The sequence below is a fragment of the Penicillium chermesinum genome (assembly GCF_028974085.1).
Source record: "Penicillium chermesinum strain IBT 19713 chromosome Unknown utg000003l:1.0-5111272.0:1.0-5115320.0, whole genome shotgun sequence".
Taxonomy (NCBI): domain Eukaryota; kingdom Fungi; phylum Ascomycota; class Eurotiomycetes; order Eurotiales; family Aspergillaceae; genus Penicillium; species Penicillium chermesinum.
In genome coordinates this window covers 1,571,329-1,596,865 of record NW_026695313.1, presented here as the reverse complement: position 1 = coordinate 1,596,865, position 25,537 = coordinate 1,571,329, and the positions used below count along the sequence as shown (strand labels likewise).

At 50.6% G+C, this 25,537-nt stretch overlaps 10 protein-coding genes across 10 annotated transcripts; 3 read left to right on the top strand and 7 right to left on the bottom strand.

The window, feature by feature from the left end:
- Nucleotides 1–149: 149 nt before the first annotated feature.
- On the bottom strand, nucleotides 150–2,212 carry N7468_003489 (uncharacterized protein; the record flags this gene model as incomplete). The annotated part of the gene is made up of 2 exons (XM_058472786.1): nucleotides 150–1,605; nucleotides 1,668–2,212. The coding sequence occupies 2 exons, from the start codon at nucleotides 2,210–2,212 to the stop codon at nucleotides 150–152; spliced, it is 2,001 nt and encodes a 666-aa protein (XP_058331789.1).
- A 762-nt stretch (nucleotides 2,213–2,974) lies between these two features.
- N7468_003488 (MARVEL domain-containing protein) lies at nucleotides 2,975–3,670 on the bottom strand (the record flags this gene model as incomplete). Its single annotated transcript, XM_058472785.1, has 4 exons — nucleotides 2,975–3,026; nucleotides 3,090–3,136; nucleotides 3,198–3,382; nucleotides 3,448–3,670. 4 exons carry the CDS (start codon nucleotides 3,668–3,670, stop codon nucleotides 2,975–2,977), a joined length of 507 nt encoding a protein of 168 aa, XP_058331788.1.
- A 1,579-nt stretch (nucleotides 3,671–5,249) lies between these two features.
- On the bottom strand, nucleotides 5,250–6,205 carry N7468_003487 (uncharacterized protein; the record flags this gene model as incomplete). The annotated part of the gene is made up of 2 exons (XM_058472784.1): nucleotides 5,250–5,932; nucleotides 6,076–6,205. The coding sequence occupies 2 exons, from the start codon at nucleotides 6,203–6,205 to the stop codon at nucleotides 5,250–5,252; spliced, it is 813 nt and encodes a 270-aa protein (XP_058331787.1).
- A 505-nt stretch (nucleotides 6,206–6,710) lies between these two features.
- On the bottom strand, nucleotides 6,711–8,172 carry N7468_003486 (nuclear protein; the record flags this gene model as incomplete). Its single annotated transcript, XM_058472783.1, has 4 exons — nucleotides 6,711–6,886; nucleotides 6,970–7,806; nucleotides 7,882–7,891; nucleotides 7,921–8,172. The coding sequence occupies 4 exons, from the start codon at nucleotides 8,170–8,172 to the stop codon at nucleotides 6,711–6,713; spliced, it is 1,275 nt and encodes a 424-aa protein (XP_058331786.1).
- A 678-nt stretch (nucleotides 8,173–8,850) lies between these two features.
- Nucleotides 8,851–9,462, top strand: N7468_003485 (PIK3C3 family C2 domain-containing protein; the record flags this gene model as incomplete). The annotated part of the gene is made up of 2 exons (XM_058472782.1): nucleotides 8,851–8,909; nucleotides 8,958–9,462. The coding sequence occupies 2 exons, from the start codon at nucleotides 8,851–8,853 to the stop codon at nucleotides 9,460–9,462; spliced, it is 564 nt and encodes a 187-aa protein (XP_058331785.1).
- Nucleotides 9,463–9,494: 32 nt separating this feature from the next.
- On the top strand, nucleotides 9,495–11,597 carry N7468_003484 (phosphatidylinositol 3-kinase VPS34; the record flags this gene model as incomplete). Its single annotated transcript, XM_058472781.1, has 1 exon — nucleotides 9,495–11,597. One exon carries the CDS (start codon nucleotides 9,495–9,497, stop codon nucleotides 11,595–11,597), a length of 2,103 nt encoding a protein of 700 aa, XP_058331784.1.
- A 489-nt stretch (nucleotides 11,598–12,086) lies between these two features.
- N7468_003483 (putative GTPase MTG1) lies at nucleotides 12,087–13,164 on the top strand (the record flags this gene model as incomplete). The annotated part of the gene is made up of 2 exons (XM_058472780.1): nucleotides 12,087–12,350; nucleotides 12,409–13,164. 2 exons carry the CDS (start codon nucleotides 12,087–12,089, stop codon nucleotides 13,162–13,164), a joined length of 1,020 nt encoding a protein of 339 aa, XP_058331783.1.
- A 207-nt stretch (nucleotides 13,165–13,371) lies between these two features.
- N7468_003482 (pre-mRNA-splicing factor ISY1) lies at nucleotides 13,372–14,246 on the bottom strand (the record flags this gene model as incomplete). The annotated part of the gene is made up of 2 exons (XM_058472779.1): nucleotides 13,372–14,130; nucleotides 14,244–14,246. 2 exons carry the CDS (start codon nucleotides 14,244–14,246, stop codon nucleotides 13,372–13,374), a joined length of 762 nt encoding a protein of 253 aa, XP_058331782.1.
- A 468-nt stretch (nucleotides 14,247–14,714) lies between these two features.
- Nucleotides 14,715–16,419, bottom strand: N7468_003481 (uncharacterized protein; the record flags this gene model as incomplete). The annotated part of the gene is made up of 3 exons (XM_058472778.1): nucleotides 14,715–15,515; nucleotides 15,613–15,700; nucleotides 15,764–16,419. The coding sequence occupies 3 exons, from the start codon at nucleotides 16,417–16,419 to the stop codon at nucleotides 14,715–14,717; spliced, it is 1,545 nt and encodes a 514-aa protein (XP_058331781.1).
- A 1,167-nt stretch (nucleotides 16,420–17,586) lies between these two features.
- On the bottom strand, nucleotides 17,587–25,261 carry N7468_003480 (type II myosin; the record flags this gene model as incomplete). Its single annotated transcript, XM_058472777.1, has 7 exons — nucleotides 17,587–18,027; nucleotides 18,093–22,758; nucleotides 22,841–23,306; nucleotides 23,369–24,075; nucleotides 24,133–24,317; nucleotides 24,373–24,516; nucleotides 24,572–25,261. The coding sequence occupies 7 exons, from the start codon at nucleotides 25,259–25,261 to the stop codon at nucleotides 17,587–17,589; spliced, it is 7,299 nt and encodes a 2,432-aa protein (XP_058331780.1).
- Between the last annotated feature and the right edge of the window lie 276 nt (nucleotides 25,262–25,537).

Sequence of the window (25,537 nt, the reverse complement as noted above, 5' to 3'; positions counted from 1 at the left end):
AAATTGGATATACAAGTGCCAAGGAACACGCACAGAAAAGAATGAACTTGAATTTCGAGGGATTCTCGCTTATATACATCATGGATACTTATTTACCTCCCGAGTTATCTATGATCTACGACTGACGATGGATCCATATGGCGAAAAATCTACACATCATGGTAGTAGAATGTGCCGTTTGCAGCCCAACTCGACGCCGGCGTAAAGTCCTCATACCAGGTTCCTCCCATGAGCTTCAAGTGCGCATAACCAAAGCGCAGATACTCCGTCAGATTGGGGTTGACACGCTTCCAAGCGAAATCTTTGACGATCGCAGCATCCTTCGCCTTGAACTCCAGATAACGCTGGACATCGTTGACCAGCACACTGATACCGTCGACATGCGGAGGTAATTCTGGGAACTTGAAGACAATGTTGGTTGCGTCTACCACGGTCGGTGGATCGATCACGGGGGGCGGAGTACCGAGCTTGGCGCCGTCAAGGAGTGCAGCAGGGGTTTGAAGGATCGAGTCAAAGCCCCACCGCGCAATCCCGTTGATGAAGAGCCCTACTAGAATCCCAGAGAAGAGAAGGCTGGGACGAGTCTGCACCGCAGTGCCAGGAAGCAGGAGCAGCGAAATGATGTAGTGGTGAATGCGGAGGTTCATTTTCGGCACCGCGACGAAGATGACGATACCCAAAGCGAACAGGCCGTATAGTCGCAGCAGGGGGAAGAAGCGGCCCTCACGACGGAAGGCATGCGCCTGGAGGAAGAATACGACGACCAGGAAGCTGACAATAATGATCAGCGCCGTGACTGCGCCGGGTTGTTGTTGGATATCATGGGGCGTGAGGCGTGAAATTGGGATGCGGTCGAATGTATCTGCGTTCAAGGCACCGACCCAGCAGCCCCCGAGCCACAGGACAGTCTTTTCGGCATGCGCATCCAGGTGGGCAAGCGTGTGTCGCACGCAGAAGTAGTAAATCACGAAGCCTGCCAGTGCCCCGGGCAGAAATCGTCCAAGGCCAATTGAAACGCGGTCCAAGAAGTCAGAGGTAGGAGGGTCAGAGGCCATGGCGACTTGGAACCATACGATAAAATAGATCAGCGAGTAGAACACCGGCGCTGAGGTGACGGTCATAGATATGATCGTTGTCCAAACTAGGGTGAAGGCAAACAGCTGCCAGCGGATATCCGAGCACTCGATCGGTTTTTCGCCTTCCGATCCGACAGCTGGTGCATTCTTCGATAGCTGAAACGAGAATGGAAAATAAGAATCGAAAGCAACGCTCTGCACGCCGTTCAAGGTTGCATTGGGAAACCTGTCTCGGGCGCCTTTGCGGTGCAAGATTGCGCAGCCACCCTTTGCATCGCTGATCATTCCAGCATGGAGCGCCGATGCACAAATGGATGAATCACCGCGATAAGAACCACTATGTACTCCGTCCATTCTGAACGGCTTTCCGCCCACGACCAGCGGCTGATAGTTGAGCTCTTGGTCTCCAACCCAATATGGCTCCAGAAGAATCGAAGCTGCACAGCCCGCTGGGCAGCGGAAGGCAAATGACTGCTCCTCGAATGGACGGCAAAGATCTCCATCCAAGCCGCAGTTGGTGGCGTTGCGCCTACGTCCGAGTCAGCATGAATACGAATGGCTGCCCCGGTCGAAGTGCCTAAGGGGACTTACCACAATCGATCGTGACACAAGAGTTTTACAGGCTTTCCCAATCCCGCAACCTCTTCTCCAGCTACAGAAGCCTGCAACAACGAGAAAAACACTCCAATCCAAAACACCAGCACACCAAGTACTAGCCCAATTTTCCCATACTTCGACGGCACCCATCGTTCGACCAGGCGCGCCGGCGCAGCCTGCCACTTCGGAAACCAAGGGTTTATATGATACACATCTGGCGGCGACGGGCCGCGCAGCCACGCGACAAACCCGGCAGGGGAGCACGAAAACGACGGGTCATGGCGAAACTGAATATCCTCCGACTCGATATCGAAATCAAAATCGCTCTCGCCGTCCCCCTGCCCGTGTCTGGCTGGGTCGCCTGGGAGGAGAGGCAAATTGCCCAATTCTAGATCGTCGTCGAAATCATCTTTGCTGACGCGGGCGCGTTGCGACTCGGGATCCTCCTGGTCGGTATACCGGGCGCGCGGGGTCCTCTTCTCTGGCGATACGGTGCTCGGTCGATCGTCGCCCGGGTCTGCTGGTTCTGGTTCACTCATGCTCTTCACGGCTCCCCTGAGGGCATTGAGACGCTGTCATCGTGAGGGTGCCACCGTGGTTTTATTGGCATGGGGGTGGAGCTGATGCTAACTGGGACCTTAGTCATCGGATACTGTGCCCAGGTGGTAACTACTCACCTTAATTGCCCAATGAGCTATCGTGGCCTACTCCACTGATCTACGGGGTCGGTGTATCAGGTTGCTAGGAAATTGAGAAATCAGACCACATGGGGCGTTTCGCTGGCGGCGCCAACGATCCAGCGGGTGGCTTAGTGGTCTCCGATTGAAACAACTGTTCGTCCGATTATCTCATTGGTGGGATATGGCGTTATAAGTATCTCCAGTACTTGCTGCTAAACAGTTTGGTGGAAAGGGGCCAAGGTATGGATAAGAGCCTGGGGTTCAATGTGACCCTGGCAAGGGGTTGGGACTCGGATCATTGCAGTATTGGGTACGAAGCAGTGGATCTTGAGGGATGTAGAATTTCATTGAATTTCATAACGAGCGACTCTCACGAAACAACTAAAAGCTGTATGTCATGAGTCCACCAAGGGTATCAACATAAAGTCGTAATTCATTTGCCCCGTCATCGGGAGTAGAATGCGACAAGAAGTCAGGGTTATCATAAACGACAGACATTCACCATTATTTTGCAGTTTCACCTCGAATCATTCATCAAGGGGGCTGCTTTTTGCGTAGCTGTCTAGACAGGAAGAGTGGCTCACAGCTCTCTCCTGATAGCACCGCAGTATATTGAGCTCTTTAAGCTTCCGCGGCAGGTGCCGCACGAGAGCGACCCCAGCGACGGCCGGTCCTGTGCAGATAGTCAGTTCTGTACCTAAATTAGGGCTCATGGTTTCGTTATCGGATGACTTACGTTCCCTCGGTGCGGTCACCACGAGATCGAAAGGTAAACCAGATGCCCTTGCATCGATGTTAGTCAAAGCTTGAACGGCGGAATAGATGATGATTCCAATATACTCACCACAAGAGCAGAGAACAGCCAAAACATAGCAGACAAGAAACTGAAAGCTTCTGCAGTCCTCCACCGCGTACAAAGCGTGTTACTTCCCAAGTGCCAATTCCAAAAGCCACCGCATGGCAAGTGATGAATAGCGTCCACGAGAACACCGAATGCAGCAAACCAAGCAAAGGAAATGAGCACGTCGACTGATTTATCCAGTTAGTATGACATGATGCTGGTCAGGAATGGAATTGAGAGGGGAAACACGTACGGGGCCAGCTGAAGAACCCCGACTTAAAAGGAATGAGCCATATGAGGCCCAGTAGCATCGAGAGACCGGCAATCACCTCGGTATAGATCCACCGTGCTTCAGGCCAAGGGTCAATCTCATCGAAAGAGGCAAGGTAGTGGCCGATAAGTCCAGCCACGATAGCTGCAAAGGCAATTTCGCAGATGCGGAGAGGGATAGAGACGATACGCGAGACGACTGGCATTGTGTCTGAGTCCTAGCTGGCAACCTGTTGGATCACACAAAGTACTGGGAAGTATTATTGTAGACGAGGTATGTATTGAATAGAACCTTGGAAACAAGGTATGACAACGATGGGGGAAGCGGAAGTATATAACAGGTACCCAGAAAGTCGCACAGACAGTCTCCGAGCTACCAAGAGACCAACTAGTCTATTGAAGCAAGGGCCGCCAAGCTGGGCGACAGAACCACAAACACGAGCTGACCAGGGCCCCATTTGGCCCAGAATGAGCTAGCAAATACAGAGCATGGGCGAGGCACAAGACCAGCCCCACTCGCGACCACGCCCCCAAGCATCTATCCGAACTGACGTCGTCAATCGTACCTTTCCAGCAGCTCCAGTCGCGAGGCGAGCTCGCCAGGGTCTCATCCCCCATTGGCCACCGCGCATGGTCTAGCCCATAGAGGCCCAACTTCGATTCCCGAAGCTCCCATCCCTTGAACGTGGTCACCGCCCTGTGAACGCAAGTGGCTAGGTCTCTTCCCCTGCAGCAAGGAGCTCTGAATGGGCGCTATTTTTGTCCGGCTCAACAGTGCTGGGACCTCCCGACATGAGAAACCAAGGGGAAGCAAAGAAAACAAAAAGTCGACCTATACAACCCCCCGAGACGGTGCTGCCTAACCTGAGCAAAAATGAGATCCAGCCAATCCGCATCACCCCCATGGGTGATCCCTGTTTCTAGAACCCGACGCGATGTGGTAGCGGGGCATTGGCGATGTCAACCTCGCATGGCTTGCAGTTTGTCCCGTGGGGATGTTTTGCGAGAAAGTTGGGTTCTGCCTAGTGGATTTGCTCCACCCGCGGCGATCATGGCAAGCTGTAGAACCTACGGGCTGCAGTGTCCATCATCTTGTTGCAGGCTCGTGGAGACAGTGCATGTATGATAGAAGTAGAGAAGCAGGAGCTTGTTCCTGCAAGGTTAGCTCATAGGGACAGAGTCAGATGGTAGGAATGTCAGGCATGTCTGTTCCTGGGCGCAAGGTCTCACAGCCCTTGCCGGCCCCGACCCCTAGCTCTATGACGCACAAGGTCACGTCTAGGGCCTTCATTTGTCCTTGGCGTTATAGGCTATTTTTAACGATTTGTAGAAAATTCCCGATGGGATGGTAGCTTGCTCAATATGGCTTGCTCCTCAGGGTGGCTATATGCGCGTTAATCCAACTTCTCTGGCTGTTGAGTATGCACTCGCGGACGCTTCATCGACTGCACAGGAGATCATGTTGATACCTTTACGCCCAATAAAATTAATCCCCTCATCCAATGCGGGTTAGCCGGAGAAGAAGGCGCTATCCTCTCCCTACGAATAGGCTCTGGCTTTGAGAATATTACGCTTCTTGTCAGCTTCATACTAATGTAATGATACACAATTAGTACGGATCTCTCGCCACCCCTCCTTCAACACCAGGAGTATCGGATATCTCTCGCTCCACACTCAACTTAAATGCTCCAAACCCACAAAATAGAAGACAGGAATCCGAGATTCCAAGAAAGGAAGATAACAGAATACAAGAATAGAAGAAAGATGAGGATGAGCGCAGCCATCCTAGACATGTTCGTGGTCCTCCTGCAAGAACCATGCGAAGACATTCTGAAATACCTCCTTGGCCCCAGTCTCAATCACATCTCCGTGGCAAGGTATCAAGCGGTCAAAGTCCCATCGAATAATACGTCGAATGGACTGCTGGAAAGCGCCCCGATCGGTAGTAGCCAAATACCAGATAAAACGTCGCTGACCGGTTGGAGGGTTCCCCACCGACATAGCAGGGAGGAAAAGACGGGTCAGGAAATTCGCAGTGCTCCCGTCTTTGGTCTTCGAGTACTGCTCTGTAGCAGGGAGGTTAAAGAGTAAGTCGGCCTCGATGAGGGTGCGCGAAGGCCGATGCAGGGCGACAATCTCACGATTTCCATGCGCATGCACGTACTCGATGTCGAACTCGGCATCAAATTCCTCCGAGATAGTCGGAGGCGATCCTTCCTTTTTGAAGACATACTGGAAGGGCGCATCGTTATACTCTGAATTCTTTTGTCGCTTCTCCCAGAGTCCCTCTGGCGCCAAGATGGCGGCCTCGGGAAACGCATTCTTCCAGGCAGTAATGTGGAGGTGGTGCTCCATGTCTGGGGCAATAATGTATTTGACATTGCCCCCCTGGGCTTGCACAACCTCGCGAACCTCGGGGGTCATCGAGACGGGCGAGAAAATGGCGAGAGAACCAGTCGCAAGCTTGACTGTACGCAAGGAGATTAGAGTTAGCCTGTCTTTCTTTTTCAAAGGATGATGTCTTGACTTGAGTCCACCATGCTCCTGATGTCTTGGAAGACGGAGCATGCGAAAAGGCTCCAGCTGTAAGGGTGCCAGGTGGGCAACTTACCTAGCGTCCCCCGGGCGCCGAAGCGGACGATTCCAAAACGCGCGAACGGTAGACTCATTGTAATAATATTTGGTGTCACATTGCGGATCACCATCGAAGCCGAGGGGTTGGCTGGGAAGAGCTGCGGCATTTTGGCTATATTTGTTCGTTCGGGTTTTCAAGTTGAAGATTGCAAGTGCATTCCCTAGCGGGGATGTGTCCGAGGTTCTTCACAACTCACGAAACGACAGGCGGTATGAAGAGCTTCTCAATGGGAAACGCAGTGGGATGCAAAGAGGCGGAAGTTTTTGGGATTCTTAACGGAATTCTGAAAACGGCCCATATGGGGCGATAAGGAAAGAACTTGTTATGACGTGAGCAGGCGCATCTGGGCCTTTCGGTCCCGGGGGGGAGCTTAAGCTGCTTACCCATCTGAGCTCCTGCCGAGGTCCACATCGACTCCACAACTTGTCAGATCCTTTTGCATCGCTCCCGCTTGTACATTTTATGCATTTATGCGGCACATAATGCTGTTTCTATTTCCAGAGCTTATGAAGACAATCAAATGGATGTAGAATGGTAATAGCAAAGGCAAATGGAACTAAGGGGTATCATGATTTGAAGAACTAATTAACAATCCAGGTAGCAAGAAGCACTCAGGCCCAGGTCGCATTGGTCTCCTCCTTCTCCTCCCGATGTGGGATTATGCTGTCTTTAATGTCATATGATTGAATTAGCTCTTCCCAGAGATCACAGTCCAAGCTGAACACGGCCTGGTGTTTTTGAATCCCTTGCCTTTGTGCTTCACTTGGCGCGAACGGCTGAGACGCATCTACAGAGCTGTCAGCAATCAGATTGAAAGGGGGAGGGGGTTCTGCGGTGGCAATGCTGGAGGTTGGGCTCGGGGACACTCACGGAGGGTTGGTTGCCCTTCACTATCCATTGACACGGCAGCTGCACCGTCTCGGACCAAAAAGCTGACATAGAACATGTTTTCTACACTCTGTCCGAATGACCTGGGGTTGATCACAAAGTGAAAAAGGGGTATGCCCCCATCATCGGCGATACGATACTTTAGCAATGCGGTATATTTCTCTCTCTTCGGGACATTTTCCAGGTGCCCAAGATTTTCGAAGGCCTCTGATTGGAATTTCGCCTGGGTTTCGGCCAGCAACTTGTTGATGTTTGAGCAGATTTCTGTCAGATTAAAGTTCTCACTGGAAGCAAGATCCTCTTGTTGCATCTCTTTTGGCTGCTGTAGTTGCGATGGATCAAACTGCTCCCTGGCAGAGCGCTGGGTTTGCTGTCGCGCGCGCTTCTGCACTGACAACGGTCCCAGAAGAAACCCCGACACACCGGGCCGAGCGTTGTAGGGAAGACACGCATTTCGACCAAGCCACTCCCAGTTCATCGGCTCGCCCGAACCCTCATCATCGTCGCTGTCACCGGAAGCCCTCTGGGTTTGCCGGTGGCGACGCGGTCCCTGGCTCTGTGTGGCAGTCATAGTCCTAGGTGCATTGCGCATGTAGTTAATGCATTTGGACACGAATTCATCGACGTCTATCCCGGCTCCTGTATTGCCAAGTGCCATTCTCCCGGCCCTTTTAGATGCAACCTCCGCGACCTTGACCATCAACCCCGAATCGGCGGTGGCATCGGAGGTTTGCTTCACATCATTGAAGAGTTCGTTTTGTTTCTCGAGGGTCTTGAGAATTCCATCGTGGTCGGCACGCATATATTCCGTGCGGTGGTCTGTCGCAAAATATCTTTGTTAGAAAGACGCGACTCCTAAGACGTGTAGCTATGTGAATCAACGGCGAAACTTACCATTGAATTCCTGCCTAAGGTTCTGTAGCCCTTGCGAACCCTTCTTCTTTCCTCTGGATCTTGGTCGGGGTCGTAGTGACGACTAAGATGGTTATTGCGCTGAGATGAAGGCATTTGCGACTGGGTGTTGGCGTTACGCTCCGACAAGCGGCGTCTTTTCGACTGAGATTGGGACATAGGGACAGTATTCCGTTGGTTTTTATGGTTTCGTGGGTTTTCCTTGTCTGAAGACGAGTCCGGTGATGATGGCGCAGTTGTTTGATCCAGCTGAGAGAGGGGGACGCGGGCCATATTTTGGGTGGGCGCTTCTTAGCGTGTGAATGAACAAAAGAGACAAAAGATAGGGTAATGCCGGGCTAACAAACACACAAAACCAAACAGGTGGATGCAAACCCCTGTCGTTTGCGGATCTAAAATTAAACGAATGGCGAAAGGCAACCTTTGCAGGGGTGCATCGAATCTTCCCGGCGCGCAACGACGCGCTACACGTGATCGCGTTGGCGGGCGATCAACGAAAGGCCCTTATCTCTATCTCCGATCATGTCTGCCGAATGCAGCATGTGGCCAAGACCTTGGGAAGCATCAGTATAGAATCCATTATCCCTATTGTTTCCCAGGGTATTGATAGAAATGGTTCATCAAAAATAGAATAATCTCTTATGCGACCTTCTGGACAACTATAGATATATACCCATATACACTTCGGACGTACACAGGATTCCCTATGCACCACTGATAGCAGCAGCGTTACAGTACTACTACCGTGACCGAATTACATGCAGTGGTGGTCGGATAAGCACCATCTTAAGAGCCCTGTAGAGCGAATAGTGCAGTTCCTGAATAGAGCAGGATACTAGCTACCCAATCACGTGGTTAGTTACTTATCGACGTGCTGACTCAGTCTCCACTGGAGGCCCAGGCTTCCCCGTGGATCACTCTCCAAAGCTGCCAGCTTAAAGCCCCGCGAGGATGGAGGCATTCACCTTTGCGCTGTCCACTCAGGTGGATTTGCCTGTCTTTGTTAAGATGTAAGAGATGGCGCGTATAACTCATGTTTCAAACTAACAGATTTTCAGAGAATCGCTGGAAGGGAAACAGCAGCAGATACCATATTCGCGTCTGCTCCAGAATCCCGAACTACGATTCCTTGGATCATCCCAAGATCCTACATCCGATCTTTTCGTCACAGCACAAGTATGGTCGGACTCTAAGCCCCTCGGTGTTCCCCTGCAAACATCGTACAAAGCTTTCAAAACCACCCGATCATGGAATGAATGGTTGAAGATGCCCATATCGGTCAAGGACGCCCCAATCAATTCTCAGTTGGCTGTGACTGTTTGGGATCTATCTCCTCTGGCAAGCGATGGGCCTCAAGGTCATGATGTACCATTCGGGGGAACAACGATCAAGCTATTTGACGATGAAGGCAAGCTCAAAATGGGTCGGCAGAAATGTAAGATCCACCGCCATAAAGCTGCCGATGGATACTCAGCAACGACCACCCCGCAAACCCTCCCCCGAAGCGTCGAAATAACAATAATCGTGATGTGCTGGCTTTGTCGCGCGAAGAAATCGAACTAGAACGGATCGAAGGATTGATCAAAAAACACGAGATGGGTGAAATTACTCGAATCGACTGGATGGACCATATCGCTTTTCGCAAAATAGAGAAGCTCAAGGTTCAAGCGGAAGAGGCGGCTCGAAAACGAGCGCTCCAACTCAAAGCCTCGAAACAGAAATCTTCTGACACCACGGGTGACAGCTCTAATGAAGAAGATCTAGATGATGAGAATTTCCACATTTATGTGGAGTTCCCTCGTTTCGATCATCCCATCGTCTGGGCAGATCATCAATACGATCCCCCACCCGTCTCTGCGTACTTCCAGAACACGCCTGCACATCCTAATTCCGCGTTGAAGCCCATTCCCGAGGTTCGATTTGGCCCTGGAATCGGTGAGGTAGATGGCGCCGGGGTGATTAGAATATATGACCCAGAGGTGGGCCAGTCTGGGAATCCTTGTGAAGACAAACACCGTCGCCTCATTCGTAGCCATCGCACGGGGTTCATGGACCGAGATCTCAAGCCCAACCCCAAGAATCGCGATGAGCTTAACACCATTCTTTCATACGAACCAACCCAAGACCTCACGGCTGAAGAGAAGGATCTCATTTGGAGATTCCGATACTATCTTACCCGAGAAAAGAGAGCTCTTACTAAATTTGTTAAATCAGTCAATTGGCGCGATGACGGGGAATCTCGGCAGGCCGTGGAGATCTTGCCTAAGTGGACTGAAATCGACGTTGACGATGCCTTGGAACTCTTAGGGCCTACCTTTGATAACCAGGCAGTCCGATCATACGCCGTGGAAAGATTGCGCAAGGCGGATGATGACGAGTTGCTTCTCTATCTTCTACAGTTGGTTCAAGCTTTGAAATATGAAGAAAGTGCCCAGAACAACGCCGACGACGCAGCCCAAGACTCCTCTCTTGCCAATTTCCTGATCACGCGCGCAGCAAACAATTTCAAACTTGGAAACTATCTCCACTGGTACCTCATGGTTGAATGCGATGATGCCGGTCCGGGTACTTTGTCCACGCAGCGGAGATTATTTGCGCGGGTGGAATACTATTTCATGGCCGAACTCGAAAGGATTCATGCAGACCATCGAAAACAACTTCTTCGGCAAGGTGAACTCGTCGCAATTCTTTCAAAGATTGCTAAAGATATTCGCTTTTCTCGTGAGCCACGACCGGTCAAAATCGAGAAGCTCAAAAAGTCTCTTCGCGATCCGAAAAATGACCTATTCAATATTGATCCTCCTTTGCCTCTTCCGATAGACCCTGATGTATCAGTGGTCGGGTGTTTCCCGGACGAGGCTAACGTCTTCAAATCGACTTTGTCGCCACTTCTTATTACCTTCAAAACCACCGATGGTCAACGATACCCGTTTCTTTTTAAAGTTGGTGATGATCTCCGCCAGGATCAACTGGTCATTCAAATCATCATTTTGATGGACCGCCTCCTGCAAAAAGAAAACCTCGATTTGAAACTCACACCCTACCGAATTCTGGCCACGAGCTCCACCGCTGGGGCGGTCCAGTTCATCCCATCAATCTCTCTATCTGCCGCATCCTCCAAATACAAGTCTATCCTGGCCTATCTCAAAGAACACAATCCTGACGACAATGAGCCTCTCGGGGTTCGCAAAGAAACCATGGATACATACATCAAGTCCTGCGCGGGCTACTGTGTAATCACATATCTTCTGGGCGTGGGTGACCGTCATTTAGAGAACCTCCTCTTGGCGCCCGATGGCCATTTCTTCCATGCTGATTTCGGGTTCATCCTTGGCCGTGATCCCAAACCCTTTGCGCCAATGATGAAGCTCTGCAAAGAGATGGTCGAAGGTATGGGCGGCACAACTTCACCGCACTACTTGCAATTTAAACAATACTGCTTCACAGCGTACACGACCCTACGCAAGTCAGCGAACCTCATTCTCAACCTGTTCAGCCTGATGGTCGACGCCAACATCCCAGATATCCGCGTCGAGCCTGACAAGGCTGTCCTGAAGGTCAAAGAGCGGTTTCACCTCGAAATGTCAGAAGAGGAAGCCATTCGGCACTTTGAGCAGCTGATTGGAGACAGTGTCAATGCAATCTTCGGTGTTGTGATTGACCGACTCCATGAGTTCGTTCAAGGATGGCGGGCATGATTCTTGCTCGGAGACCTTGTTTAGATGTGTTTAGAACATTTGCTTTACGAAAATAGGATACCCAGGATTATGATTCAATAAATATACCATCTGACTTCTTTAGATAGTTATATTCTCGTGGGGGTAAATGAGATTAGACAGTAGTCAGGTTCAATATTGGCTAAAGAAATGTCTCTGATATTCCTATACCTGAAACTAGGCGGTAAATTGCGGAACCGGATACAGAAAGGAAGATCAAGATCAGCAGTTTCTATAATAGCTCAATAGGTCAAGAAATATGTAAAAACGGGTAACTCAGAAGGTCGAAACCAAAACCCTTGTCGAGGGACTATGTGGGAGTTACCTACTCCATAAGTCTCACCGCTTTGCATGCCGCCTCTAGTATACCGGCAATTTTCGGACTGGCGATTCATTTGCTTTTCTCTCCATCTAACACAAGAGATAAAATGCCGGTCACTCTCGTTACATGAATATTCGAATCCACTCTATATGGCGCAGTTCGTGCCTCGCCAAACATTCCCCCACTATGGGGCTATTCCGAGGTCCTATTTCCTGGGTCACCACCGCGCAGGACTGAGCAAGATGAAGAGCATGCTCTCGTCAATTGACTACGTGGTAGAGTGTCGTGACTATCGAGCTCCAGTGACATCGATCAATCCCATGTTCGAGGAAGCCCTGGGAAAGATCCGGAGATTAATTGTCTACACAAAAAGAGACCTCGGGGCCATTCCACAGTCTTCGGCGCAACGGCTTGTGAGTTGGTACTGCGCAGTCTATTCCCGAAGATTCTTGCCTAACAATACCTCTCTAGATCGAAGACAAAATGCGGAACCTTGACCCGAATAGTCCTGTGTTCTTTAACAGCTCCTCCTCCCGCCCTGATGTCGGCAAAATCATCAAACATCTCCGGCATGAAGCACAAGCCCCCGATAAGCTCGTTGGATGCCGAGTGATGGTGGTGGGCATGCCCAATGTCGGGAAATCAACCCTAATCAATCATCTGAGGAACAGCGGGGTAGGGAAAGCAAAGGCTCTCAGAACTGGAGGCCAGCCGGGAATCACGCGCAAGATCGGGACCCCAGTGAAGATCATTGAAAGAGAATCAGGGGCTCATACATACGTTCTAGACACGCCCGGTGTGTTCATGCCTTACGTTGCAGATGCGGAGAACATGCTCAAGCTGGCACTCTGTGGCTGTGTCAAGGACGCGGTCATCTCCCCCGTGACTCTCGTCGACTACTTGTTGTATCATATCAACCTGCATGATGCGCAGGCGTATCAGCGCTGGTCTGAACCTACAAACGAGGTGTGGCCGCTTCTGGAGAAGTTTGCTCGTCAAACTGGGCTACTCGGCAAGGGCGGGGTTCCGAATTACGATGGCGCTGCGATCAGCTTTATTCAGAAGTGGCGAGCAGGCGAGCTAGGTAGATTCATCCTCGATGATCTTGATGCTGCACAACGGCGGAGGGATGACCCTGACCCGGTGGAGCGCCTCAGCATGACCCAGGCTCTCAAAGTTGAGCGAACGACTCGAAAGCAGAAAATCGACGAGGAGATCTCCAGTTAGCGCTGTACATATAAAGACGAACTATTCTGTATCAAGGAAATGTAATTTTGTATGACCAAGCCGGTATAAGGCGAAATGAGACAGTGCTTTGACATATAAAGATTTGCAGAAGCATCCGGAACGCCAGAACAGCATGAAAGGGCAAAAGGAAAATAAACACGTGAGAAGTTGTGACAAGGCACGGTGGGAGCTGATTGTCGCGAAGGATCATGAGATCTTGTCTAGAAGACGTCTGCGCCGGCGATCAATCAGCTCTTCGTGGACCTCATCCGGTGTGGGTAGTCGCCACTCGACGCCGTCGCCTGCATCACCCGGTAACGACTGCCAGCCGTCTTCAGCATCATCATCACCTTGGCTACGGAGGCCCTCGAGCGCTTCCTTCTCCTTCTGCTTTTCATAAGCGAGCAGAGTGCCATCTTCTTCATCAAGTCCGTAGCCGAAGTAGTTGGCATCAACCTTCCTGGTGGCAATATCCCCACCACGACCAGCACCAGCACCCTCCTCCTCTTCCTCCGGGACCCCTCTCGCTTTCCGGGAGGCAGCTTCGAATAACTCCTTGACACCAGGCAACTCCTTCGCCCTCCCAAAATAGCGATAGCCCTTCCCGCCACCAGGAATTTCCCGCCCTTCATCATCGTAAACCCGCCCAGTACCACGCATGTAGTTCGGGCCGCCAAGATTGCGAATCTGCATTTCCCACGCCCACTTCTCGCGCATGAGCTTGTTGATTTCGTCATTCAGGTCGCGGATCTGATAGTCGCTCAGGGTGATTTCTTGGATACGTGAGACCTTGCGAGAGATTTCTTTCAGGACCTGGCCGCGCCAGCGCTCGCAGGTGGGGACCGAGTCGATGCTTTGGATTGCCTTCGGGCGCCGCGTCCGTCCCATATCAATGATTCCCATGTCCGCCGCCTGCTGCGCGCGGAAGCGGAACAGCATGGACTGCGCCTTTTCGCTGTTGCGAGCCTGTTGGAGGTTGCTGTCGTTAGCGAGTTCATTGTTCTGAGGCCTGGCATGCGCTCCGGAGCGGGTGCTCTTTCTGTAATCGCCTGGACTTGAGGGAGAGGGGGGTTCCTTACCATGGTGAGCGAGTGGCCTGGTCGGCGACCAGGAGTGTTGTAACTGGAGCCGTGGGAGGAATCCGGAGAGAAAAGCGAAGCTTAACACCTGCGGAGCAAAAGATGAGGTCCCGCGCCAAATTTGGCGCCTGGCGCTTACCGCTTTGAGTCACGTGCAGAGACCTGGCATATGGAGCATGGCATCAAGCAGGTATTTGAAGCTAATAGACTGTGGTTTAACTAGACATAGTGTCTAAAGTACTTATGATGAAGGAAATTTTGCATTCTGAGAATTACAAAAACAAGCCGAAATGGTACGTACATTGAGAAATTAAAACATGTTGCACAAAAAAGATAATGACCATGACACCATCCAAGTTCACATTGAGAACAGTTCCTAAAGTCGTTCTTCGTAAAACGTCTTTGGAAAATGAGCGCCTGCTATGGGTTTGTACTCAGGCTTGCGCTTTTTCCAAGGTCTGACACGAGAAATCACTGCCCTAAAAAATGACCCTTTCCATTCGTAGCCCCATGGCCATTCGAGCCAGGCTGAGCCTGTTGAGCGTTAGAAGGCCGTCGCTTGTTGCTCATCTTCCCACTCGTAGGGCTAGATGCCTCATTTATCTCTTGCTTTGTACTGGCTTTCTTATCTTCCTCAGCAGCAACGTACAGCTTTTGGGATTTGACCAGCAGTGCGAAAGGTTTCAAAATTTCGTCCATGTCAAGTCCAAACGAGGACATAGCTGGGAAAACAGCAAATTTACAAAGGGCTGCGGGGTTTTCACCAGCTTGACCTGAGTTGAGGATTTTCCCAGCGGGTTTAAATCCTTTCCAGTCTTTCTTGTCCCAATTTTTGTAGTCGAAAACAGGTTCGTATTTCTTCTGGGCATGCTGGATGGGAGTCCAGGTCCGAATGGCCATTTGTACCACATCATGGACAGCTTCCTGAAGCTTTTCACCTTGCTCGCCAGAAAGAAGGTTGGTTAAGATCTGGGGCACGACTTGGCCGATTCTCTCGCTCCTGCGTTCGAGCTCTTTCTCCTGCTCCTCGGGATCGATAGAAAGAAGCAAAGATCGAAGAAAGGACTCTTTCTCTGGGTCAATGTAGGCAACTTCAGTTAGAACTTCTCGGAAGTTCCGTTTATCTGAGCTCAAATAGTTGGGTTGGAATATCTCCTCGTCGATCTGTTTCGATAGGATCGCTAGCATTACGGCCAGTCGCATTGTTTTGGAAGCCTCAGAATTAGAGGCCAACAGGGGCATGTCTTCTGCCTCGGGGAGAAACTTGATAACCTCCGAGCGAAAGCTGTTCCAGCGTGTGGATTTCTTCAATTCGGGTCAGCGGAACATAATACTATCAAAAACAGCCATAACGGCAGAGGCAACTTACACTCAAGCGATCAGGAGTAATATCTTCTTGTATAACTGCAGACAGTTTATCATTGGCATAATTCCAAAGCTCTGAGAATTGTTCCAGCCTAGAAACATCGGGATATGAGCATGGATTCGGTCCAACTGGAACAAACACGGGGCAAACTGACATTGAGCTTTCGCTCTCATTGGAATGACCGGCGGTAAAGTTGATAAGCTTCTGAAGTTTGCCTTTAATGCTCTGCATTGACTTTTCGAGTAAGGCCTTATCAGCCTCCAGTTTCTGATTCTTCCCCCTTTCTGAAGCGAGCTGTTCCTTCAAAGTAGACTCCGACAGCTCCAGTTTGTTGATCTTGTTCTCGTTCTCTTTTTTCTTCTCCTCGAATTCACTATGATTCTTCACATACCCATCTATCTCCGACAAGAGTGAATCGACCTGCTTTTGGAGAGCATCGGCTTTGCGAGATCCTTCGGACACTTCCTCCTCCTTCTCCTCGAGCTGTCCTTGAAGGGTATTGTTCTCTGTTCGGAGTTCTGCCATTTCAGTCGTTAGGCTTTGATGGCGCAAATACAATCCATCAATTGCATCTTTTAGTTTCGCTAGCTCTCCATTTTTATCTTCGATCGTCTTCTGCTGCTCATTCATCTGTACGAAGATCTGAGTAGCTCCCTTGAAATCAGGGAGATTCGCGAGCTGGTTAATGTGCTCGACGGCTTTCTTGAGTGTCTCGGGCATCAGGGGCGCTGTATCCGATACAGACCCAGAACTTGAAGCATTGGTGGGGACTTGAGGCTCAGCCCTCTGAGCGCTTATAGCAGGGGTCATGATGATGAGAAAACCCAGGAAGACTATCGGATGAAGCTCTGAACTCCAGACTGAGAGTCGGGGACAAGACTATTCCATCGGAAATTTGCTTCAATTTATGCTACAATCCTCTCAACAAGACAGGAGGCTCTTTCGCGCATTGGGGACTTTGGAGATAAGCCCCCCGGCGACTGCAAAAAGTCACGACAAGCCTCCATGAGCTTTGACCTCCAGAGGTGAACTGTCCCGCATATGCAAGACACAGGGTATAGCGCAACGTGTCCATGATTGTGTGGGCGTGATTGTCCCGATTGGATGCAACAATACAGGGGTTCGGCGGGGAAGGAATTACGAGGCCCACGATGTGCCCAGTTAGAAGTCTCGTGTCTTTCAAGGATGCATAAATGTGGACGCCTTGCTAGGGCAATGTAGCTGCGCCAAAGAAAGCGATTCTAAGCTTCACACAGCACACCATGGAATACAGCTAAGGCAGCGAATGCCTGGACTCCTTCCAGGGCGTCTGGTCTTCCCAACCTGCTATTGGTGAATACCGCCATGAAGCGGGAGAATATTGCTTTTGCGAGGAATTTTGTGTCGCCTGTGGCGGATTTCACTCCCAAGGATATCCATAGGTCGCCTCCAGCACGTGAAAGCTGGATGATAAGAGTTCATGCGACTGTTATGGCATCTCCCGCTGTTCACGATAAGAAATAGAGCCAAGCTTGAACAGGAAGCCTTTCTAGGGCTACTATCACGATTTCCAAGTCTCAATATGAACAGATATGGCCTTACTTCCAGGGATATAAAATGACGGCGATTAAGTGTCTTTCGACAGGGCTCATGAAATGAGAATTAACATGCCACGGCACTGGGCTCGATGGTTCAACTTAGAATTCTTGCATTGTAGATAGCCTATCCTACCCTCTTCGCATATTTACTCCACATCTTCACATAGCCTCAGTAGCATCAAATACATACACCCCGATATGAATAAGGCATATGATCATGTTCAAGTAGTCCGAACAAGACCCAGAAGCCAATAGAACAAAGACCAAATCGTTCCTCACCGAATGCACAAAGACGCCAGCCGACAGTAAACGCGATCCGAAACCATAAAAAGCAAGTAAACTAAATCAAAATCATGACGGCAATTCCAGAATCACATAATACACATTCCCATCACCGTACTCAGAGGAAACCCTTTGTGTTGCTAGGCTTCCGCTGAGGGGTGTCATTAGATCCGTACAGAGCACTTCCACGGCGGCTACCAATGTCACTGAAGGCGACAGACGGTCGACCGAGGGTACTGTTTCGTTCGACTCGTAGGGATTTCAACCCTTCTAATTCTCTCTCGAGATGCAGTGCCTTTTCACGTTCCTCTCGCAACTCGCGCTCGGCACGGCGGGCTTTCATCTGCGCGTCTGTGTCTGCCTTCTGAAGCTCCTCGATGTTCCGAAGTAACCGCTCGACCTTGTCCCGGCCCTTGCTGACTTCTTCTGTGAGTTGGGCGTTCATCTTGTCGCGGCGGTCGATCTGGGACTGGAGATCCTTGACAGTGCGGTCAATATTGCGAACCGAGCGTTGTTCGGCACTGTGCTTATTCTCTTGATCTTCGAGATGAGTCTCCAACTATAGTAAAGCACTGTGTTAGTACTGTCGTGATAAAGGAAGAAGAAGAAAACATTGGGTCTTACCTCTTTGATGCGCTTGTGCAAGAATCGCACGTCTTGACTACCAGACGAGTAGCTCTTGGTTTCAAGATCAACCAGACGGAGCTGAACCTCCTTGAGCTGCTTCTCAAGAGCAGCCTTATCCTTGAACAGTTGGGAGTTGGTCTCTCGCTCCGTAGTCAGCTCCTTCTGTATCTCCGTAGCCAAGGCATCTGCACGACGCATCTTGCCTACGGCAGCATGGGAGACGTCTTCTTGCTGAGCAAGCTTAGACTTGAGCTCAAGAAGTTCACGATCCATGCTGGCAGCGTTACGCATGGAGGGGCTTCCGCCCTTGGCAAGATCCTCCAAGCGTTCTCCAGCTTCAGAAAGACGGCTCTCAAGCATCTTCTTGTCCTTGAGAAGGATATCACGCTCGGCAGTGACATCGTCGATTGAGGTGCGGAGTGCTCGGACTTGAGAAAGAAGTGAGACCACCTTGTCCTGGGCTTCACTGTGGGCCTTGCTGGCTTCGTCCCGAGAGGTGGCGGTGTCCTGAAGGACCATGTCCATACGGGCCTTCTCCTTAGCCCAGGTAGAACTATTGAGGACTTCGTTGTCCCATTTGCTTCGGAGGTTTTCCAATTCTTCACGGAGACGGGAGTTCTCGTCACGAACCTGGAGCAGGCGCTCGCGCTCGATTTCAAGCTCACCATTGAGCGTTGAGAATTCTCGCTGGTACTTCTGCCTCGTCTGTTCCATGGAAGTCTCTTTGTCCTCCAGATCAATGGCTCGCTGGTTGCGGTAGTCTTCGAGCTCGTTCTGGAGACGCTGCTTGGCTTGCAAAGCAGCTTGAAGCTCTGCAGCTTGATCCTCCATGCGGGCCTCCAGGGTCTGGGTTTGTTGCTGAAGATCCTCCACCAAAGCGTCCATTTGGTTGCGCTCCGACATGATCTGAGCACAAGTCTCCTCTGCCTCCCGGCCCTGAGATTTGGCAAACTGTTCAGCACGGTTGGCCTTGAGAACAGCCACCTCAGCCTGCTCCAACTTGCTGAAATACTCATCCGCGCGAGCCTTGTACAGACTGAGGCTGGATTCAAGGTCCGCGGTTCTCGAAGTCTCTGCGTCAAGGCGGATCTGAAGGTCGGAGAATTCTTGAAGCAGTTGGTTGCGGCTCTGGACATCCTGATCTCTACTCAACTGCAGCTCCTGGGTTTCGGATCGAGCATCCCGTAGCTCGACTTCCAACTCCGCGCGAGCGCGTTTAAGTTTCTCAAAGTGTGACTTAGCGTCGGCAAATTCAGCTAAAGTAGCGTTGTGAACCTTTAACAGAGAGCGACGAGACTGTTCCTGAGAGTTGATCAGGTCATACAGCTCTTCGTGCGATTTGGCTTGGACATCCCGAAGGGAAAGCTCTCCTGAGCGGATGCTGCGCTCCAGCGAAGATACCTTCTTAGCCGAGTCATCCAGCTGATCATGAAGGCGACCATTCTCCCGCTCCAATAGGTTCATCCGGCGCATAGATGGACTGTCATCTTCCCAGATGTCACGAGATGGGGTAGAACGCTCTAGCTGACTCTGCAGATGTTTGTTCTGCATCTCGGTCATCTGTAGCTTATTCTGGAGCTCCTCAAGTTCGGCCGCGGTATCCATGCGTCGCTGGTAACCAACGGTGTCAATAGTGCGGTCGGATCTAGCCGAGTCGTTTGCCCCCTCATAGACATTCTGGCGGCGATTAGGCGTTGTAGGGTTCGAAAAGCGTTTATAAGCGGTCTCTGAGTTCTTTCTCAAGTGGGATGGAGCCCGGGGGTTGGCCACCTCATTCGAGTCAATCTCTTCCAACAAAGCACGCTTCGAAGAGGAGTATCTAGCATCAAGCTCCTTCATTTCGTCGGCGTGGCGACGGCGCATCTCTGCCAGCTGGCTTTCAGCCCTAGAATATTTCTCTTCCGTCACCTGAAGCTTGTGCTGAACGGTGTCGAGTACTTGGGCTAGGTCAACCTGCTTGGAAAGGTGGGGTTTAACTGCCTCCCAGGACTTGGTGGGCTCGGTTGCTTCCGGCTCGAAGACCCGGTGTAAAAGGATCAATTGCTGATGCAAGCCCTCGATCTCTTTGTTCGCACTGTCTAAAGCTCCTTGGATTTGACGGCTGTTGGACTGGGCCTGGGTACGAAGCTGACGCTCGTTCTCAAGGTTTCGATTTGCCTCCGCAAGTTGAAGATTAGCTGTAGAGGCAGCCTTCTCTGAGTTACGACTGGTCTTGTGTTCACGATTGACTTCGTGCGTAAGGTCCTCGAGGTTCAGAGACAGCTTCTCTTTCTGTTTTTCGAGAGAAGTGATCGCCATTTGCAACTCACCCATCTGGCGTCCAAGGTTCTTGTTATCCTCCTCGAGCTTGGACTTCTCTTTCTGCAAAGTTTGCAGACGCATCCGGTTATTATCGCTTGCTCTGGAGTTTGAACGAGCAATATCCAAATTCTTCTGCTGGATCTTTGTCAAGAGAGCTCGGTTGTCATTCTCAGAAGCTGTCAGTCGCCCTCTGAGGGTCACTAACTCTCGTTCTAGACGCTCTTTATGCTGATCGTGGCGGATACGGAAATTGTCGGATTCTGAAATGGCATTTGTGAGCTCTTGGATACGAGTTGACAGGTGGATCCGCTCGTTTTCGACATCCTCAAGCTGGCGAGCCTTAGCATCTAAGTCTCGTCGCAGGCTTTGGACATGTTCTTCAGCTTGGCTGCGGATTTTGCGCTCAGCCTCAGCCTCGGCATTCAAGCGAGCACTCTCAGCATCGGTAAAACGGTCGCGGAGCTTGATAAGTTCAGACTGCAGGCTCTTTCGTGACTCTTCAGCTGCAACACGAGCCTCTGTAGCGCGGCGGAGGCTGTCCTGTTGAATATACATTTCCTTCTCGATGGTGATCTTGGACTCATTGAGCTTGTTGTATTTCTCAGTCAACTCTGCCAGGTTATGTTCTGCCAGCATCTGGACGTCATCTCTTGACTGTCGCTCACGACTCAGGTCCGCCTCGGCTTGGAAGAGCTGCGCCTTCAAGTCATGAACATGTTGCTCAAGAAGCTTTCGGCTTTCTCCTGCCTCAGCATCTTCTGATCTCTTCTCCTCAAGGAGTCGCTTGACATCTGCAGCCTCTCGCTCAAGCTGGGCCTTTTCGGAGCGCATGGCATCTCTCTGGGCCTGGATTTCGCGCAGACGATTTTGCATGTCATCGTGGCGAATTACGAGCGATTTCTTCTCGGCTTCAAGCGTACGCTTGTCCTCATCATGTCGTTTTGCATCGTTTCGTAGCACTGTTAACTCGCTTTCCTTGCGCCGTAAAAGATCTTCATAGCCAGTGGAAGTCGCAGATAGCTCTGAGATTTGCTGGCGAATAGAGCGATTCTCATCCACAAGCTCTCGGACTTGCTTCTTTGACTTGTCAAGTTCCTTCGACGTGTTCGCAAGCTTGATGTCAAGGTCCTGGTCTGTCTTGAGTAGTTTGGCTTCCAGGTCCTGGAGCTTGCGATCCTTCAAGCTCAAATGACTTTGAAGCATCTTCATTTCTTGGGTGAGCTCTTGAATCTGGCCATCTTTTCCAGAGAACTGCCCCTGTGCTTCGACAAGCCTGGCATCTAGATCTTCCATTCGTCCTTGAAGATCCTTCTTCTCGGCCTCTAGCTGCTGGATTATTTGGCCGGCCTGCTCAAGTTGTGTAATGCGCAAGTCCAGCTCCTCGTCAGTTTTCTTCTTGGCATCGACGAGCTGGTCAAGCTGCTCCTCGAGGCTTTCTTGGTCGGCAATGGCCCCTGCGAGCTTCTCTGTGAGTTCTCCTTCACGAACTTGCAATCTACGGAAGATCTCTTCCTTGTCAAGGGCAAGAGCACGCTCGCTCTCTAAGGTCTGCTGAATCTTGTGGATCTCCATTTCGGTTCGCCGTCTCTCTTCATCCAGCTTCTGGCGATCCGACAGGTCCTGCTTCATTTTCGCTTCGAGCTCCTTGATCTTCTCGTCTCGCCTCTTGACCTCCTTGGCATTCCGAGTATCCCCAAGCAGTGGCTTCATTCGCGAAAAAAGTTGCCACCATGGACTGCCCTTCAGTTCCAGGTAAGAGTGGAAATTCTGCTGAATGATGCGTGTTGCCTCAGCGCGGTAGAGGCGCTTGTTTGAGATGCGGCGTTGAACGAATCCTCGAGCGAGAGATTGGAATCGAGTCATAATACTCCGAATGAGCTGATCACGTTTCCCTTCCAGGTCCGCAAGAACACCGGCTCTGAAGAAGACTTTTGTCCGGCCAACTCGGTACCAAGCACGGTCCATCGCAAGCTTCTCCAGCATGATCTTGGCTGCACTTTGACCTTCCAGATATCCCTTCGGCATATTCTGACAGAGCACTTCATATCGCTGGCGGAATTCGGTAAAAGACAAGCGGTTAGGGAATCCAGTTCGGGCAATTCGAATACCCTCCAATACACCATTACAACGCAGTTGATCCAGAACTAATGGAGCATGCAGCATCTTCGGGCGCTTCTTGTGATTCGGCAAGATACAACGCACGAAATGAGGATGAGTAGAATGAAGTTGCGTCATTAAGCTGGATAACTGCTCCTTATGTCTTTGAGCAACAGTGCGGAACAGTCCTTTCTTCACTCGGCTGCGCGGATAGTCGGTTCCTTCTTCAGGCTCAGCGCAGTCGGAGAAGACTCGCAACATGCTTCTGATCAGATGCAGCAAGCATGCGGGTGATGTTGTCGTTCAGTGGATCCTTGTTCTTTTCAAGCCAGTCGTGTGTATCATACTCAACTTCAGCAGCGTAGTGAGTAAGAACAAAACCTTGCGTCAAGCGAGAAGAGCGATACTTGGGGGTTTTTCGATCCCAAAGAGAGTGGAGTTTCTCGGTAAATGTCTTATCGGTGGCCTTTGGCATGACGCAATCCTCATCGAGACACGAGAAGATACCGATGGGATTGGTCAATTCAATTAGATCGATTGTTGGTTGCAAGTCTTTGCCGAAGTCAATGAATTGCCATTCGATCTGCTCCCGTGCATATTCCTCTTGCTCAAGGACAAACATGTGATGATTGAAGAATTGCTGAAGTTTTTCGTTTGTATAGTTGATGCAAAGCTGCTCAAAGCTGTTGTTGTCAAAAATTTCAAAACCCGCAATATCCAGTACACCGATAAAGTAATTGTCGTCCGCCATAGAGCGCCCAAGTTGGTTATTGATTCGCATCACTAAATCACCAAATCCGCGCTCATAGATACCTTTGGACAAAGCATCCAGCGATAGGCGAACTTGCTCTGGTGTCTGAACCTTTTCCACCCACTCACGGCCAGCCTTGACCCGGGGTGAAGAAGCCCTTTGACAAAGTCTTCGGCTGAAATGCCCAGCAGATGACACGCTTTCTCGACGCTGGCGTAACCTCCCGGGCCCAGGGCAGCTTGATCGGCACGTATGCTCTCTTTGGCGATAGTTATGTTTCCAAGATGCAAAACTGCAGCGACTGTGCGGAGAATGCAGATCTGATCCTCATCTGAGAAATTCATCACATGGAAAGCCTCAATCAGAGAATTCCATTCGTCTCGATCAGACACCCCAGCAATGGAATCGTTTCCATCCTGGGTGTAAGAAAAGTCTTCGATCTGAAGATCATCCAAGAGGAGCTTCTCACGCGTTTTACGGTCAGCTCCTTGAAGCAACTGGTAGAAGATATGGTAGTTGCGCTCATTCCCATTTGGTTTCACAACTCGAGACTTCTCCAGCAGGTACCAATCAATCCAAGCTCCGCATATCTGGCCATGTCGCGAAAATTCAATTCGAATGAACTTGCCGAAACGAGAAGAATTATTGTTCCTAACAGTTTGCGCATTACCAAAAGCTTCTAGGATTGGGTTGGCTCGAAGGATTTGCTGAGACAATGTCGAAAATTGCTTCGCACCAGACCTCGCATATGGTGTGTCTGACGTGGCGACAGCCGCGAGATACTGGATTACTTTTTTCGTATTTTCGGTTTTACCAGCGCCGGATTCTCCTCTGTGCAGCCGTGTTAGAAGGCACAGAGAGCAGGGAAGAACGCCACAAGATACTCACGTCACTAGAATACTCTGATTCTGGCCTTCTTCTACTAAATTCCGAAATGCTTCGTCTGCCATTGCGAAGATATGAGGCCGGGTGTCTTCCCTCCCACGGCCTTTGTACATTTTCACATATTCATTTGTGTAGATCGGCAAGGGGCAATAAGGATTTATTGTCACCAGGAACAGGCCAGAGTATGTCTAGAAGAATAATAATTAGCTTTGGCTCTGTTTTCGAGCCCAAGACGCAACATACGTAGATCAAGTCCGACTGGTATCTTGTGTGGAGATTATGGACCACGGAGGCTTCATTGAGGTGAGTGAGCTCAGCCATATCATCTGCCTTATCGAATTTGGCAGGATTGACTTTGTCGACTTGTTCGGCATCCACTTCTCGCTGCTGTTTGGCATGTCAGCTACCCGGCGTCATATTTGCTTGGGTCGGAAATGCTTACGTCGCCATCATCACCTTGCACAAGAAGCCTGTTCCCTTCCAGTTCTTCCAGTACTAGACCCCGGACGAAGGCCTTTTCGGGGTCTCTTAACCACACATATTTATTGCCGGAGAAATCATTGTCTCCCTCCAATCCTCTGATCTGATCTGCGCCTCGCCTAAGTTCCTCCGACTTGATAAAGCTTGGAGCAAAAGTGCCTGATGCCGCGTTGTTTCGAGCCGAGTTTGATCGTTCACGAGTTGCTGTCACTGGGGAGAGGTTGGTCGGTACCTGCGACACCGATGCATTACGCAGGTGCCCTTTAGGTGAGTCGAACCCACTTGTTGGTGTGAGAACAGCGGACCTTGGCCGCGCCTGTGACTGCGGTGCTGGAGAGGGTGAAGACCGCCCAAATGGGTTCGCTCGCTGGGGCGAGCTTTTGAGTTGAGAGGGGGAGCATTGCGGAGTGATGTTCAGTGGGTCATTATTCAAAACACTTGAGTTCCATAACCAATGCAGGAAATAGGAGATATAAAGGGCCTCAGTACGCGCTGAAGTAAGTAGAGGATGGCGAAGCCGGCGTAGTGAGATCCCAAAAAGGTGGGGAGATCTAAACTCGAGGAAGATGGTGATGTATCGCAGGCGGAGAAGCGGCTGTTTGTTTACGTCTTTGCGTTCCTCGGGTTCCCGCCGATCGTGGCCCGTGCCCATCACGTGATACAGTCCGCCTCGGCGCTTAAACTTGGTGATCCTGCGCCAACTTCTAACTTCTTTGTCTTTGCGCACAACGACCGTCCACCTCCATCTATCCTTTTTTTTTTTTGTTGGAGACACTTCTGCTGACTTCATCATATCCTCTGCAGATTGTCTGATAGCAGTGGATAACAAGTCTTCAAATCGGATTATTCAACCTTCAAAAAAATTTCACTCCGCAGACTCGTCTTGCGCGCCGGCATGATATGGGAGGTGTGACCTCGTCATCGCGTA